This window comes from Semicossyphus pulcher, unplaced genomic scaffold (genome assembly GCF_022749685.1).
Source record: "Semicossyphus pulcher isolate SPU_LCO1_2020_fin unplaced genomic scaffold, fSemPul1.0.p SCAF_20, whole genome shotgun sequence".
Lineage (NCBI taxonomy): Eukaryota > Metazoa > Chordata > Actinopteri > Labriformes > Labridae > Semicossyphus > Semicossyphus pulcher.
Genome location: NW_027211694.1, coordinates 23,361,308 through 23,378,468, shown reverse-complemented (window position 1 = coordinate 23,378,468; position 17,161 = coordinate 23,361,308). Strand labels below are relative to the sequence as shown.

General features: G+C 46.1%; 1 protein-coding gene across 1 annotated transcript; it reads left to right on the top strand.

Annotated features, from left to right (window-relative positions):
- The first annotated feature begins 71 nt into the window (after window positions 1–71).
- tmpoa (thymopoietin a) lies at window positions 72–16,228 on the top strand. The gene is made up of 6 exons (XM_069671119.1): window positions 72–559; window positions 6,764–6,881; window positions 8,147–8,290; window positions 8,456–8,577; window positions 14,502–14,602; window positions 15,238–16,228. The coding sequence occupies exons 1-6, from the start codon at window positions 317–319 to the stop codon at window positions 15,632–15,634; spliced, it is 1,125 nt and encodes a 374-aa protein (XP_069527220.1). The 5' UTR covers window positions 72–316; the 3' UTR covers window positions 15,635–16,228.
- The last annotated feature ends 933 nt before the right edge of the window (window positions 16,229–17,161 follow it).

Genomic DNA, 17,161 nt, shown 5'->3' with positions numbered 1-17,161 from the left:
GCGGCAGCAGCCTGGTGCTGATTTACCCACAGCAGGGACCACTTTCATTTCTCCATTTTTCTGCGGGCAGGAGGAACCGAGAGCAGCGACAACAAGTCATTTTCATTTTATTTCATTGTTCCTTCATTTTCGTATTAAAACTACGCTTTAGCACTTTAGCTAGTGTTTGTTTTGCGGGTTAAAACCAGTAAGAGGCGCTGGTTAGCCGCTACGCTCACACCAAACCTCCCTTGCGTTTTACTCCATTTATTGCCCCTCTCGGTGTTAGCTCGCTAACTTTACCCGTACCGCTGTCCCCGCCATACACACTGCAGACATGCCGGAGTACCTGGACGACCCGTCTGTGCTCACGAAGGACATGCTGAAGAGCGAGCTAGTGGCCCACAATGTGGCGCTTCCGAGCGGGAACCCGACCAAAGACGTGTATGTGCAGCTGTATCTGAAGAATCTAACCGCGCAGAACAACCAGCATGACACCGCCACGACCCTGGACGCCTTCTCCAGCGACGAGGAGCTGCCGCCGGTCGTGGTTTCCACCAGGAGTCGGTCCTCCGGAAGAGTGAGTTTGCTTTTTCCTATCTGTTATTTGATTTACAGAAGCAGGGCGGTCACCGTTACTCTAACTTTACTTAAAGTAGTTCATTTGTTTTCTTTGGCGCAGCATACTTTCTCTGTCGCTCGAGAACCCAAATACTTAATAACTACATAAATAAAGGAGCCATTTTAATGATTTATTACCAAAATAACAGCGTGCATGTTTGGATATAATCATGTAACATCCATCACCGTCCATACAGAAGACATAATATAACTTCAGAAAATCTCACTTTTCTCAAAGACCAGGTGTGTCATTGTAAAAGTGTTTCCTTAGATTTTTTAGGCCGAACACTTTAGCGACTGATTACTTTTAAATAAAAGTCGCTTAAGAAGTCGAAAAAAGCTGCAAGTGCCCTGCAGACGTTGCTTCAAACTACTGTTAAATTTTAACACACACACAGTAAACCTCAGCTTATCAATGAACCAACTCTTCTATACATCTGTACACTCCCTTCATCCACATTGTTCACACCCAAATCTGTACCACAGCTGTAGCGCACAGTAACATATGCTTTCGCTTTCTGCACTTTATTTTGAAAGTTGTCTGTCTACGTTTCTTAAGGACCCTTCTTTTCAGACCTCAGTTTGAAACCAAAAGCTTGATGAATGAAACTGATGCACACTTAAGCTTCTTCATAAAGAGCTTCTCTCTTTACTTCAGCGTAAACGTGTTAGAGGGCTGTTTTTATTGTTGATAGTAACAACAGTTGTACATTAAACTCCTGCTATGATACAATCAGGTTGTTGTTATCAGTCTCTGTGATCTGCAGAGCACTCCGGGTGTGGTTTCTCCTCCTCGGCCTGTTATTCATTCACTCTTTCAAATGATAATTGAATCAGTTTGTGTTGTGAGTGGACCAACAGACTTTCTGTTTTACCTGTTGTTACAGGCCCAGGTACAGAAACCGTGACAGCGCAGATAGAGACACTGAATAGGTGTTTGTTTGTTGTTAGTCTCCCGCCTAAAATATCCAGCTACCACCTGCATACCTGAGGAGAGCTGTCAAACAGGAGCAGGTCAGAGACTTCTGAAGCCTTCTGACATGAACTGCAGCCAGAAGTTTATGTTTGAATGATTTGTGATTTCTAATCATTTTAGACCAGAAAGCATTTAAATACAATTTAGCTTACATTCTTTTAGCAGCGAGAAATGGAAGCAATAAACCTCCCTATTTTACACTCTGATACGTTTACTCTGTTCTAAGTGGTTTGAATAAGTCTGTGACTATTCACGAGGAGAAGTCCACATGAAGGGGGTATTGTGCTACCTGTGGACCACCTTTTATACCATCCTTTGTCTCTGTTCGTCTTTGTTTGTGTTCATTGGAAAGTAAAGCTTGTTCTGGGTCTGGACTCAAACAGGTGTGCAGCGGACCTGTCCGGTCTGGACTTGTGGAGGTGGGGGAGGTCTGTACTGTGACTGAACGACAGGTGTGAGCAAAACAAAGGTAGTGAGTGAAAAATGACAAGTCAAACATGTGGGAGGAGACAGAGTGCCATTCACTCTCTGCTGCTCGTAGTTTAAAAACGGTGTGTGTGCAGGTGTTGCGCTGCGTGTTTCCTTCACTCACACGTCTCCTGAGGATGTCCCGGGGTCACGGGAAAGTCACCTGACCGTTCAGAGCTGCAGCGAAGATGATCGATCTTTCACGAGTTTAAGATGATAAAGAAACAAAAGGAGAAGGAGACTTTCTCTGAGTTTTTGCCGTCATCGGGCAAAAACATTTTAGCATAAGAACATTAGGGATACATGTGTAAAGGTATAAGTTAGTGTAGATGCAGCTGCACTGAATGTCTGGTACTAATCCAAACACAACCTTTGCACCTCTCTGAAGGATAATATTTGAATTCAATAAACCAGGACAATAAATGGACTGCTTTTATAGCACGGTTGTAGTCCGTGCACTTTAGCCCACATGCAGACAGACTCAGGAGCAATGTCAGTGTCTTATCAAAGGAGGTCGAGCTGCGTCTCCTCTGATTGGAAGATGACCTGATCCACCTCCATAGTATGTTTTATATGCTCTTGTTTTTTTCTACTTTCTAAGCGTATGAATGAAGTTACCGTCTGCTTTTGAAAGTCTGAAGAATTTAAGTTCCTAGTAATCCTGCACGTTTTTCACTCTGGGATTCACTCGAGCAGTGACGATGGAAAAAACGGTCGTTGTTGTTTAATGAAATGTGTTCAGTCCTTCTGAGGGGGGACACAGCCGTAGACTTTCTTGTGTGGTAGGCTTAAAGAAAGTTACATTAAGTTAACAAACATTCTTCTACTTACAGCTCCACTTTGTGATTTATTCGTATATAGAATTATTTTTGTATAAAATCAACTCGCCGCAGCTCAAAGCTCTGTTATCTTTTTGGGTTTGGTCTCTTCATTGAGGAAATACTTTTCTCAGGAAGAGGAATGTGTGTGTGTGTGTGTGTCTGTGTGTGTGTGTGTGTGTGTGTGTGTGTGTGTGTAGTAAAAAGTGGAGGCTGTGGAAAGACGCGCCTCGTGTGTAATTAGTTTGTCCTTTGTTTCCTGCAGTCGATCAGTGTTGAGGTTGTTGATCTCGTGAAACCCGATGATCACATGTGATTACAGGCTGCAGGTAGCTCGGTGCAGGTGGGGGCGGAGGGGGAGACGCCTCTGAAACCTTCATTCCTGACATATCTGAAATGGTTGGCTGAAGTCAAAGAGGCTTTTCAGAGTGAATCTGAAAGTCACATTCTTCATGTCTCGAACGTTCTCTTCTGTTTTTATGAGATTTAGAAGAATTGGCTGTAAAGTTTGAGGAATGTGTGACAGCAGGAATGCTAACAGTTGTGGTTAATTTCAGCAGAGTAAACATGTGGCGAACCACACACACTCTATTGTTACTGAGCCGTGCAGCGGGTTACATCATGCAGCCACAGGTCCTGGCGCGTCTCGCCCCGCAGCTCCTCCGTGCAGCTCTGGTTTGGAGCTGTGGAGGAAAGTCTGACGGTGTTTGTAGTGATTTTACTCCAGCGAGCTCCGGCTGTGAGCTCAGGCCTCAGTTATGCCTTTAAAGGCCCGGGTGTGGTCTGCACAGTCCCTCCTCCTCCTGTTCTCCCGCTCAGTCTGCTCCTATTATGAAACAGTCTGGCTCTCCTCCAATCCGAGCCCCGCCGAGGGCCCGCAGAGAGCCAGACTCGGAGTAAGACGGCCTCTCTGTGTGTGTGTGTTAGTATCACAGTTATTACACGCTGTGAACCGTGACAGAAACTCACCGCTGAAGTTAAAGATATCATCTCTGCATTCCTCACATTTTCTGCTGCAGAGTCCCTGCAGACCAAGAAGGTCATTGAAAGCCGCGCTCGCTCTGACAGAGGAGCGTTTGTAGTTAGTGTTTCTCTGAACATCCATCCACTCTGCTCAGCTCAGTCACACAGAGGAGAGCTGATACATCTGAGTCTGTAGTATGGTTTTTATTTTACTACGTCACCGTGTCTGTGTGCATCGATTCGACAGACAGACGCTGCAGAGTTCAGTCATGCAAACTAGTTTCAGTAGGAGGGAGATAAAGCCTGCTTCAAAGTCCCGAGGCGTCACTAGATGTTTGATTGTTCCCAGAATGCCAGTTTAAACTTTGAGGATTAACAAAGAAAATGTAAAACCATGCTTTCCTACTCAGTGTGAGAAAACTTGACCTACAGCAGAGCCCTGGTCATCACGTATGACCCAGTGAGGTGTGTGGTGGTGTCTGTCTCTGCAGAGAACTTTCCCTTTGACCGAGTTTCTTACACTGATTAACATTGCCTTTATTGACAGCAGTAATGATCAGCAGTGATTGCATATCTTCATAAATGGAGGATAAAGTTCCTCTTCGAGTCAGTCTGGAAGAGAGTCTCGTAAGTCGCTCAGCTGGCGACACGCCCGACTCTACAGGAAGACGACAGTGTGAGCCAATAACAGCTTCAGGTTTATATTGTCCGTGTGCCTTTTAAAAGCGGTTACAAACTATTCATTAACTGGACTCATCTGCTGAATCAGCAACAACACAGCTCAGACGCTCAGGAGGTTTAAAACTGCAGCTGTAAAGATGATCTACACAAACAGTCTTACTAAACCAGACTTCTTCTCTGATTGTTGGGACATGTTAACAGATTAATTGTTTAAGTAAAGCAGGTGTTCTACTAGTTCCAATTGAATGGTTCCTGCAGCTCCTTCAAAGTAAAAGCCTTTCATCAAAGAGACGTGATTATGTATGAAGTTTGGATGCAGCTGCAGGAGGTGTTGAGCTGAGCAGTGTAGCGTTTATGTTTTTACTGCAGAGAGAAGTGTTGCAGTGTAAGTGTAGAAAAGCAAACAGAGATTGTTTTTGGTCAGAAGCTCTTACTTCCTGAAGTTTCCTCAGCGCTGGCCTACAACACATAGTTATTTATTTCATGTTTTGCATATTCACGTCCTGCACGGTGGATGACATTTGCATGACGAGGAACTTTCTACAAATGAATCTCGTCCTTGTGATGGATCTGCTTGTTTGGAGGGTTTACATAGACGAGTATGTTTTTTACTTTGCACAGGGCTGCACTAATGGCCAAAATGATGATCACAATGTACACAAATAATATAATATATGAATGTAATTGTGTTTTTTCAGTGTGTCTGTGGGAGCTGGGTGATAGGGTGTCTCTGTGCAGCGTCTCTGCTCTGGATGTCTGACATGACGCTGGAGGACGGGCAGCAGCTCGCTCTTCCTCTCGGCCTTCACACACTCATCATGCTGCACTTTGTGCTGTTTGTTCAGCTGCTTCACCGTCAGTCATGTTTATTTAAAACAACATGGTGATCAGGATTAATATTCCATTAATTGTGAAGCTCTAACTTTCTCTTCTTTGAGTCTGTTATCTGCCCGACCTGCGAGTGCACTGACTTCACACAGACACACAGAGAAGTGCAGAATCACGTGTGTGCACTGACCAACATGTAAACCATGTTCCTGTCTGCTTTGGATTCATGCAGTCGTAGGAGCGTCAGGTTTTCTGCAGCTTAAAGAAAGTAGAAGTATGATGTTTGGACTTTGCAGCGCGCTCAGCTGGTGTGCCCTCGGTTTATTTACTCCGAGCCGGAGACACAGGCTTCGTTTCAGAGGCAGCTGGCTTCACACACGCTGTAATTTCCTGTCGGCTGGTGCGCTTCAGCCCTGCACTGTGTTTACTATCATGAATCGCCTGAAGGCAGCATCTGCTCAGAGTGCCGCGCTTCTTCCCCTCCTTCTTCATCATCGTAGGAAATTGAAGGAAACTCCAGGAGTTGGAGCTCGCCTCCCCAAATCATGTGCATGAGTGCGCATTCACATGTGCCTCCACATTTCTGTCTGTGGATCATGCGTCACATGAAGTTTCTGTGAACTTTTCCCACATTTTTTAAAAACAGGCATTCGGTTCTGTTCATTCAAAGCCAGGTGGGGTCGGCGAAGGAACCTGGCAAACAGGTTTCTGTAACTGAACGCTCGACAAACGGCTTCACTCTGAGCGGGAAGACAGTCAACAAGCTGAAGGCAAAAGGTCACAGGGTTATGTTTAAGGTGAGCTCGAGGGCGCGGCGGGAAAGAGTCCGTTCAGGGTCAAACATCTGAGCTGAGCAGCTTCTGACTCTGACTATAGTTTCCAGAGTGTTACGTTTTTATACACATTGTTTGGGATAAAAACCTTAAATGAAAATATGAAACACTTTTACGAACGTGTTTTTATTGATTACTTTCCTATTTGTTGTAAGAAAAACATTTGCATGAATCTTTGTCCTCAGCACGTTGAAACATCCTGACATATTGATGATTAAAAAAATAACAGGAACATCCTTTAGTTATACTTAAATTGAACAAAAGAGAAAGAAAGGGGCTCTCAGACGGAGACGTCTCCTTTTCATTTGAAGCTAGCTCTGTGAGCCGTCTTGTTCACCGGCGTTGTTGTGTGTTGTTGACTTGACCTCTTTCCCAACCTTCCTGAGAAAACAAAAAGCAGAAGAGGAGTACAGACGTGTTTCAGTGGGCTTCTTTTTGTGGGAGCATCAAACGTCTCAGCGCTACATCATCTGACTTTAATGTCATTACAGTCAGGAGAGGAACAAACCCGGTACAGCCCCTGAGCTGATGAGTTTATTCACTTCAGTTCATCACTGCATTAGTAACCGTGTCTCCATGTCCTCCTCTTCTTGCAGAAAGCCACCAGGAAGACGGACAAAGTTCTCCCGGACGAGCTCGATGTGACCGTGCTGACCGATGAGGGTCTGAAGGACGAGCTGCTGAAGCACGGAGTGGACGCCGGGCCGATTGTTGGTGAGTGTTCACATGAGCCAAGGGCTCACGTGTGAGGTAACGGGCTGAACCTTCACACACACACACACGCAGAGGGACGTGGTGTGTTGGTGCTACACACAGGTGCTGGAATTCACACGTGGCTCTGACATGTCAGCTAACAGTTTGACCCAGTCTGTGAGCGGTTACTCTGGAATGTGTCGCTCAATTAGGCTTCACTCTGCAGACCAATCAGATGAGTGCGTGAAGAACGGTCAGGCTGTTTGTGAAGAACGGTCAGGCTGTTTGTGAAGAACGGTCAGGCTGTTTGTGAAGAACGGTCAGGCTGTTTGTGAGTGAGCACATCAGCTTGTGTGTTCAGACGTGAAGCAGAAGCACCTGCTGACGTCTGCACCTCAACCTAAACGAACCACTCTGATGATCAACACTTTCTTAGCGCAAGAAGAGAAAGGAAGGAAACGATAAGGAAGTTTCGTGTGCTGCAAAAACAACTTTAAATCCCTTTTGAGGGCCAGCTCTGCCGGGTTTAGATGCATCTGAAGAATCTGCATGTCAAAGCATCTGCATTAGTTTATCTCCGTCCGGACGTCCTTAGAGCAATCTGGATCCAAGCTGGAGGTGCAAACAGATCTGAGCTGCCAGAGCAAAGCGAGACACGGATCACAAGTTGAAGAAGTTGTTAAAGAATCTTGTAAATAACGATCATCGCAAAGAAGTCGCAAACACATTTTGCAGCATGATAATTCAACAGTCACTCTCCCCACTAACTTGTCTGTCTATCCTCTCCCTCTAACACAGCTGTGTACGTCAGGCGTGTAATAGGCGTGTGCCTCAACAGCTGCAGTGAAACACTGACGGAAACCTGCAGCTGTTGAGCCGCTCACGTGCTACTTTGGTGGCTCCGTTAGACGAGATGTAACACAAGACATGACACTAATAATACATTATTACTGTTTGATAAAAGAAATTGTGAAAGTTTCCCAGTGACGTCTTCAGATGCTTCAGCAGCCCGACACACAGAGACCTTTCATGTCCTGTCAAAGAGGAGCATCAGATCCTCACGCTTAAGTCGGCGGATCCACTGAATATTTGTGATTTGAAAAATGACTGAAACGAGTTCATTGATTATTAAAAAAGGTGATTAATTGTCTTTCTTTTGACTGAACAGTTAATCCTGTACAGTTGGTGTACAGGATGTTTTAAATAACATAGCTGATGCAGAAGTGGCAGAGAAAGTGACCTAATGTCAGTTGTCATGAACGTCTCCCTCCTCCTCGTCCTCTCAGCGTCCACCCGTAAGCTGTACGAGAAGAAGCTGCAGAAGCTTCTGGATGCCGGTCCCGCACAGCTGTCACAGCTGGTCGTCACAGAGATACAAGTCAACCACAACGGCAACTCCGAGTCTGACCCATACAGCGACAAGGAGGACGGTAAGAACGACACCTCACACCTTTCATGAGGACTATAAAGTGCTGTGGTCCGTCTCTTACACACTGCAGCAGCTGCATGAAAACTAGAGAAGCTTTTTGCTGCCTGCAGAGGCAGAAATGATAAACTGACTTGAACTAATCCCAGACTGTGCTGTGATTTTTCAGAAGTGATACCAGAACCAGAGCCAGTACCTGAACCTGAACCAGTCCCAGTGGTGGAGAGGCCTCTGAGGAGCCGAGGGAAGACGCCCGTCACCACCCGAACCTCCAGCAGCAAACACCACGTGGTAAGAGACGCACCTGTACATGGACTCTTCCTGCTTCACCTGCGGACGTTTGTAAAAGGAGGCAGGAAATACTCCTGGTTTCTCTGTCATGTGATCAGTTTCTACACGCGATCATAATATTAGTTTACACGCTGCTTTCTTGATGTACAGAAGCTGATGAATGTTTGGATGCTGTGTGTGTTTGGTTTCTGCTAACAAGCAGCATGGATGTGTTTCCGCTCGTGTCTGTGACAGCAGTGGTCTGCTTGTTCAGTGTCTGATTTCAGCGCTCGGCTGACTGTAAACCTCCATGATAGACGAGTTTATGTCCTGTGGAAATTACAGGTTAGACTGCAGGTCGTAACGTTTCCCCTCGCAGCCGGCTGCAGTCTGACTTCTTTATAGTTTCCACTAGTGGCTGAGATTAGATTAGATGTTTGCAAACACAGTGTTTCCTTTCCCTGACCCAGATTTAGTTTTGTTCTCTGAAGGAGCAGCTACGTACGGTGAGGCTGAAAACTCCCGACGCTCTTCTGTAAAGCTCCACTTCAGCAGAGACTCTCTGCCTGTCTCGCTGCTTTCAACTCTGCAGAGGTAGAAATGTCTGCTCAAGGTGGAGTGAAGATCTGGAGAGAGGGAAGACTGAAGCAAGAAGGAAGACGAGGACAAGTGGTCATTTCTCCTCCATGTTTGTTGTCCAGTACTTTCACAAGTATTTGTTCTGCTCCTCGTCAGCTTTGATTGGAAGAATGGATAAATAAGTGATGCTGATAATCTCAGTGTTTAACCAAAGTTTAAATGTGTGGGGCGACAGGATCGCTCACCTCGTAGAGATTCGTGGAGGCTGAGTCCTCTTCACGGCGGGCAGGATTGGATCACTTGCTGCATGTAAAGCCCCGCTCTGCCACACACGACTTCTGTCTGTCTTCAGCTGACCGAACCTCGAATCAACAAAACATTTCTAACCTACATAACGTGATCATTAAGTAACAATGCCGACATGTGTGCACATCAAACGGCAGCCCTGTCAGTCCTTCGCTCTCTGCAGTATGAAAGCAGACCTACACAATGCCACACAGTGCCGCTTCCTGTGCAGACAGGAAGCTCAATGAACCCGGACCACACCTGAATCAAAGGCAGTGTGTGATTCTTCCCAGGAAACTTTCTCTCCTTCGGTTCCTGTTCTCCCGTGTTTTTCCTGAGCTTTACGACTCCAAAGGTCTGCTGTAATACTTCAACACAGACACACTACATGCCGTATCCTGATTCCTGGCATGCACGAGCTGCAGAAGACTCTTCCTCCTCAGTGATGGAGAGAGAGACGGAGCGCATGAAGAGAAAGACGTCCTGTTTTTTACACTTCAGAGGGGCAAATGATTCTGTGTTCTTCCCTTCTTCCTCTCTTCTTCTTCTTCTTCTTTATTCTGGTTTTAAACGTGAAGAGGAGACCTTTGTGGATTGATCACCTCCCTTTTAAAAGCCTCGTTAACAAAGGTCATATTGAGCCTGTTTCACAGCCTGCCGTGCTGTTGCTCCTGTGTCGCTCTGGGACTTAAATGCAGACATTTCACTTGCAAAATACGAGTCGACTCCGCTTGTTGTTAGGATAGTTTACTCTAATGTGGCAGCCCTGCAAAAAGTGCTTTTGAATTCTGTTTACATTCTTTAAAGTCAGCAGAATGCAGGAAGCGAACTTGATTTTTTCCGGGGGAGGACCCTCAGACTTCCTCTCCTGGTTGTTAAATCCTCCCTCTCAGTTTTGGCACGTCTGAGCGAGGACGTTTAAAAGGGGGTTTCTTCCTCACTGCTAGCTTTAGCATCGTACCACACTTAACTTTAGAGTCAAAGTATGATAGGAGTACTCCTTAAAACAGCAGCTGGCCTCAGACTTCTCACCTTCATTAACACATTCCAGCTGCAGACGCCACAGATGAACTCTGAGCCACATGTTGCACAGAAAGCTGCTTAATGAGAAGTGTTTGGAGGCGTTTCTTCTTCTGTGTGCAGCTCAGGTAGGATGTGACTCCCAGCAGCTGTTTCTCGTTACTCCGTTTCCTCCGACGCTGCCACAGGAAGCAGCTTTTCTTTTCACTGGAGCTCAGTCACACCCAGCTCAGTGCGAGTCTCTGCGCTGATCGCTGCATGTCAGACTCAAAGCACATGATGTGGATTAGCTGCTTCTCACTCGGCTCCTTCCCACACTTTCCTCCTCAGTCCTCGCGTCTGTTTTGTTCCTTCTTCTTCTTCAGATTTCTGGCGTCCATGTTTCCCTACATTTGTTTTCGTAATCACAAAGTCAGTTTTATTTTGAAAAACAGTGGAAGCGTGATCAGATCCTGTGTCTTTAGATCCTCTTTGGGAAACAGCAGCATGAACTCATCCCCCACATGTGATGTTGTCCTGCTGTGAACAGCTCCCCCTGCTGGTCAGACGCTCAACTCTCACCTGTTGAGCTGCAGGAACAAAAAAGGAGAAAACTGGAGGGCTGCCAACTATGAGCTGGTGTGAGGGAGGAGCTGGTGTGTGTGTAGGTGTGTTTATGTGTGTGTGTGTGTGTGTGTGTGTGTGTGTGTGTGTGTGTGTGTGTGTATTCAGGTGTTTCCCCTGCTTCTAGGAATGAATTTCCAGTAAACACAGAAGTGGTGTTCTGTATTTTAAAGGTGGATGACGTGATATTTTTTCCTTGATGTAATGACTTTAGTTTGTCGTGACTTTGTTTTGCAGCCAGCTGCATTTATATTTTATTCTTCTTCTCCTACTTACTGTCATTTAAATGTAGCTTCAAGGTGTCCACCTGTCCTGTGTTTGTGTTGATGGATGCACGTCGCAAACATGGTTTTTATTTGATCAGGACCAGTTTTCTTTCTTTATTTTTCCTAGTTGTGAATAAACCAGCTCAGAGGCGGAACGACTTACTGAATAGCCACCTTACCTGTCAGACTGCACACCTCCTCCGGTTATACGTTCCCTTTTAATGTCTGTATTTCTAGTTTGCTAACGAATCAATGACAATCGTACAATTGGGTTTATAAATACAGACTGCTCATACTCTCCTCTCCTCGGTGTGTGTTGCTCTGGTTCTGATGCACTGAAAGGTGTCAGACTGAAGGTAAAGCAGGTCTAAATGATGATAGATGTCAAACACATTGTCTGCTGCCGTGTGTGCACCGTGTGTGTAGAGAGACCAGTTGATGGATGAGGAGGATGATGAAGAGCCCGTCCTGCAAGTAAAGCGCAAATCCAGGAGGTTATCCCAGAGAACGGTGAATAAAGCCCCTCCCCCCCCCCCCCCCCTCTCCCCACATCCACTCAGCGGTGTCCACACCCCCTCCTCACTCTGTGCACCTGTTCACCTGTCTTCTTCGAGGTGATGGTGCTCAGACGCAGCACATTCTGTTCTCCATCTTCACGTGTTCTTCTCTGTCTGCTCTAAATATGCAGCTCCTGTTTCATTCAGACTGAAGAGCCCAAAAGCAGGAGAGGAATCTGCAGCTCTGTTCCTCCTCTCCTCTCCTCTCCTCTCCTCTCCTCTTCCTTTAAACCTCCCTTCCTGTCCTCGTTCTTCATGTACTCTGTCCTCGTCCTGCGTTCTGTCCCTGCAGGTAGTGCCTGAGGATCTCAGGCCTGTGCTGGCCAATCAGGTCCAGCTGCAGTCGAACAGGAGGGTCACCCACACACTGGACAGTCCAGCTCGGGCTGAACCTCCGTCCACCTCATCCAGACCTGCTCAGGTAGCTCTGGGCGAGTCGCCCCAGTCTCTCACTTCTGGGTGGATGCTTTAAAGTTCTGCTGGTTCACTTTGTGTTTGAAACCTGTAGCTCCAAGAGGAAGAAGCGGGTCTCCGTCTTCCCAAACCCAGTAAGGATTTCTCTCACAAACCCGTCGCTCTGCTCGACACGACTCTGCTGGAGGTTAGCCCGTCGTCTGTTTCCACAGAGTCACATCTGGGAGGTCCACGTGGGGGGAACGGTTGGAACATAATGCCAGTATACTCACTATGACCGGGTCTGTTACTCAGTCGGCACACTGGTGGTGATGGATTGTGCTCATGGTGTATAAGATGTTTCTGCTCACAGTCGGTGGTTGAGTGCACCCCTTGGATGTTTGTGTAGCACGCTGTCAGCAGCAGCTTCAGTCCTCTCAGTCTCATGCTGGATGTGTTCAGTCACAGAGCTGCGGTGCACTCAGGTACAGCACAAAGCCTTCTCTCTAATCCTCCATCTAAAGATCGTAAACTTGAACCCTAAAACTCAGATCTGTCGGATCAGTGGTGGCACAGATTCTGGGTTAGGGTTAGGGTTAGGTTAAGGTCAGATTCTGACCTTATTAAGAGGATTACCACGTTAAACACAGTTTTTCTTTTCAGCTTTGATCTAATTTCCAAATGTTGAGCAACTGAAACTTTGTCTCTGTTTTCTGCTCGTTTGTCAGGAAGTCTCTAAGATAAACTGTGCGACTAAAATTCGCTTTTTATCACAAGACTGGCTCAGAGAAAGAGAAGTGATGTCACGTCGCTCAGCGGGTCAGTTTGTGCGTTAGCTTTAAACACACAGATGCACGTCAGTTCTGCTCCAAAATGTTCTTTTTGCTCCGTGCTTCCACCAAGTTTTTGATTTTGTTTCAAAGAGTACGAGAATTGGACACAAACGCAGAGATTCGTTGATAAAGGTCCTTTAGGTGTCATGAATTCAACCTGCAACATTTCGGGGCGGCCCCGGGGATCGTACCGAGGGATCGTACCGAGTTTAGATGTCAGAACCTGACAGGGCTGAGCTGGTCTGACAGCTGCGTTCGTTTAAACGTATGTGCATCAGCTGAACATGAGATTGACGACTGAAGACGCAGCTGAGGTGAGTCTGGTGCAGACGGGGGGTCAGACATCAGGCTGGATGTATTCTCTTTGATCTTCTGTTTGTGTCTCAGGAACCTGAACTGAGAACTGATCCTATCAGACCAGCAGTGAGGGTGCGTAGAGTAAGACTTCCATTTAAAGTCCTTCTTTTATAACTTGTATCTCAACATAAAATGATCCTGCACAATCCTGTCCTGTACAAGTCAAAGAACCTGCATGAAGAACAGAGTCCACGACCCGCTGCCAAGCCGTCCAGGCCTTCCTCCTCTCTGGTTCCCCTCACCAGGGTCGACCCGGTCACCTTCAGCCCCATGTGTAACATCTCACCCATTAAGAGACGGGAGTCCCACTGGTCCCAGTCAGACCAGTTTGGATCTAAGCTCAGCAAAGTGGTACAAATTCAACCATCTGTGGAGGCTTTACTTCCTCTTCTCCCTTCTTCTGTCCTGCACGGTGCTTCTCCCTGAACGACGTGTGCTGAAACATGAGGAGTTAAACAATCACAATCTATAGTGTCAGGTTGTGAGTGTGAGTGTGTGTGTGTGTGTGTGTGTGTGAGACTGTGTGTGTGTGAGACTGTGTGTGTGTGTGTGTGTGTGTGTGTGTGTGTGTGTGTGTGTAGAGCTGTTGAGGTGCTCTGCAGAGTTGTGTGACAGCTGGCTGGTTAAACATCTCGACACACACTCACACACGCTGTCTGTGAGCAGGAGCAGCGAGCCCCCCCTGCAGACGTCCTCCCGCACACACAGACGCAGCAGAAAATCACCAGCTTCCTGTCCTCGTGCAGCGCCATGAGGACGCTCGGCTGTGCGTCCGCTCTGTCCCAGGACGTGTCAGTGAGACAGGTAGACTGTCTGTGTGTCATTCACCAGGTGGTTCAGCAGTAAACATGGTGGTTGGCTCAGCCTTTTGTTTGAGGTGATCACGTGGTGTGAGGTGTTGGATGTCAGGCAGGACGCCCTCTGCTGGTCCAAACACACACCTGCAGGTGTTTGTAGTGAAGCACTGTGGGTGTCTGTTACAATGTGGTAAAAGAAGCTGAAGTTCAGTGATGTCTCATAATTATGATCTGTGGGTCTGTTTTTGTCTGCAGGTGGAGAAGATCGCAGCCAGCGAGCAGCCCCCGAAGGTGGAGGAGAAGGACGTCCTGAAGGAGCTGTTGCCCAACGACCTCAACAGTCCGACAGGAATCACGTAAGAAAGTTTGTTTGTTGTCAGTGTTGGTCATAAGGACCAGAATACATCATACACAAGAGACTGTTGTGACTGTAACAATACCGAGAACAGAAAAATACAACTAATCACAGTTTTGAAGCCGTCACTTTTTAAAATCTGAACCTCTGAGCTGCATTTAACCATCGCCTGTTCACACCTGCACTGCTGACAGTTTCAGGATATTCTGTTTTAAAAGAGTTTAAGTGCAGCTGTAGTGTCGCTCTCACTTGTCTGGTTTGATCGTTTCGACATGTAACGTCTTTAGCGACAAGCCTCCTTCACGCGCGGCTCACCCGCTGCTGTGGAAACGAGACCGCAGGTGATTAACTTGTATTTTTTGGGCGACTGTAAAACGTGCAGCTCGTGATGAATGTAAACAGAGCAGACAGAGAGGGAGAGAGATACAGAAGGAGCAGCTGTGTGCAGGTACAGCAGGTGAAGGTGAGCAGATTAAAGTAGTTTATGAACCAACACTAACACATCGTGGAGAAGAATGAAGGACAGTTATTATGGAACATCACTTTCTTTACATCGGGTGACGTATCGTTCGCTGAATACCTCAGCTCAGTTTGACCCCCTCAGAATCATTAAGTGTAAATCCTTGTGTGTTACAGCGCCACCTGCAGGCGACCCATCAGAGGAGCAGCCGGCCGCCCGGTGAAGTCCTGCGACCTGTGGAACGATGAAAACAGCCTCTTCTCTCCAAAAACCAGCAAAACCAGCAGCTCCTCCTTCTACACAGAGAGCCACGTGGTCAACAGAGTCAGCAGCCTGCCCCTCTCCACCTCCTCCGCCTCCACCTCCTCTTTCTCCTCCTCCAGGCCTCTGTCTGCAGCGCCCCCTGCAGGTCAGATCAGAGCAGCGTCTCGCAGCATGTCTGTGTGGATAAAGCTGTTTTTGCTCGCCATCGTGGCTGCCTTCCTGTTCCTGGTTTACCAAGCGATGGAGACCAACAGCATCAACCCGTTCAAAGAACCCGGAGCAGACGTGGCGAGCGACACCACGGCGTAGAGGGAACAGGAAGTGCTTCTTTTCTTTCTTTTTCTTAAAGTGTGAATCTTCATGTAGCCGTTTTGTTCATCCCGGGCGCTGTGAAATTACCTCCGACATCTTCGCCCTCGATATTTTATCTTTTATTTTTTCCTTCGTTTCTAAATGTGTGAATCCCGTCAGCAGCGACAGAACTGTTTGAGTGACACTCGGATCTCCACGAACGGACAGAACCTCAAACACAAACAGTAGCTTTCAGAAACATGTGGACTCACTTTTTACTGCCATGTTTTTTTTTATATCTCATACCTGCATGGTGTGTGTGTTTGTACTGAATGTGTATGTGCCTTACTGTCTGTCTGTCACTCATTAACAGCTGATGGAGTTTGAACCTGTAATTTTCTGTTTTGTACGTCACATGACCGTCTTTGTTAAAGAGACAGAGGCTCGTTGTTATAAATCAAATGCTTCTAAACCTTCTAAAAGTGCTTCACCAATATTTTCTTAATGTTCTCTTCTAATAAAAGTGAAAGTTCCTGTGTATTCCACTTAATTATGTATTCACTGTCACGAATATTGAATATCCAGTCAATAAACTATAACGTTGTTACTGTGGCTGTAAGAGCGTGTTATTCATGAGGATGTTAAAGTTCAAAGGCAACAAAAATGTACCTTCAGGTTTTCCTCTGTCTCTGTAACTTCAAACGATTCTTTTTTAGTCTTCAGTAACTTTTGTCAATCAAGGTGGGAAATGTTTTCAGTTGCCACCCGTTTTTTTAATTTTTATTTCGTACGATAAACAAATGCATAAATCAACACAGGAAGTAGTTAAAAAGAGATGCAAACAGATCATACATGTGATCATCTGAACACATTCCTCCTCAGGTCAAGGACTATGTAAAGCAGCGACATGTCTCCTTCAGGGCAGTTTGTAAAATACCTTGAAAGGTGTTTGTAAGGTAAAGGTACAGTGCAGCTCCTAAAGTAGATCTATCAAACTGAAAACGAGCAATAGCTACAAACTCTGATGACATGCAAAGGACCATGGGTGTATTTATAAGAAGCTGACTTGTAGATCTGGTGCTGTAGTTTCTAGTATGTTTGGGAAAAAGGCTTGAGGTATAAGTGGGTAATCAACCTGACCATGTATTTGCAATGAAAAGCAACATATCCATGTCTCCATGTCTCCCCTCTGGTATAGGGAGGACCAACCTAAAGATTTACAACACACTGTTTCACCCTGTGTTTGTTACAAAAACAAAAGCAGGAATTTAAGTAGGGATTCAGTTTCATGCATTTAAACAACATCACATCAACCATAGTTTCATAAAGATGGAAATGAGCAAAGAAACTTGGAGAAAATTGACGATTTAAATCTACATTGCACCAGCTTGGAATTTCCATTTATTGAGCAATATAGTTTCAGACATTGAAACTTTATTTAGTCACTTTAACAGCAGTGGTTGCTCACCTGTGATTGTTTACATGTCGGATGGTAACTAAAGGAATAAAGAAGGAACGTTTTTCTTTCAGGTCTCTGCTTGTTTC

What these genes read in the sequence shown, in the direction of transcription:
- tmpoa (XM_069671119.1), top strand. Translation starts at nt 317, where the DNA reads ATGCCGGAGTACCTGGACGACCCGTCTGTGCTCACGAAGGACATGCTG. An exon ending in CCAGCAGCAAACACCACGTG is followed by an intron (nt 8,578 to 14,501) that starts GTAAGAGACGCA and finishes TTTTGTCTGCAG; the next exon opens with GTGGAGAAGATCGCAGCCAG. An exon ending in AACAGTCCGACAGGAATCAC is followed by an intron (nt 14,603 to 15,237) that starts GTAAGAAAGTTT and finishes TGTGTGTTACAG; the next exon opens with CGCCACCTGCAGGCGACCCA.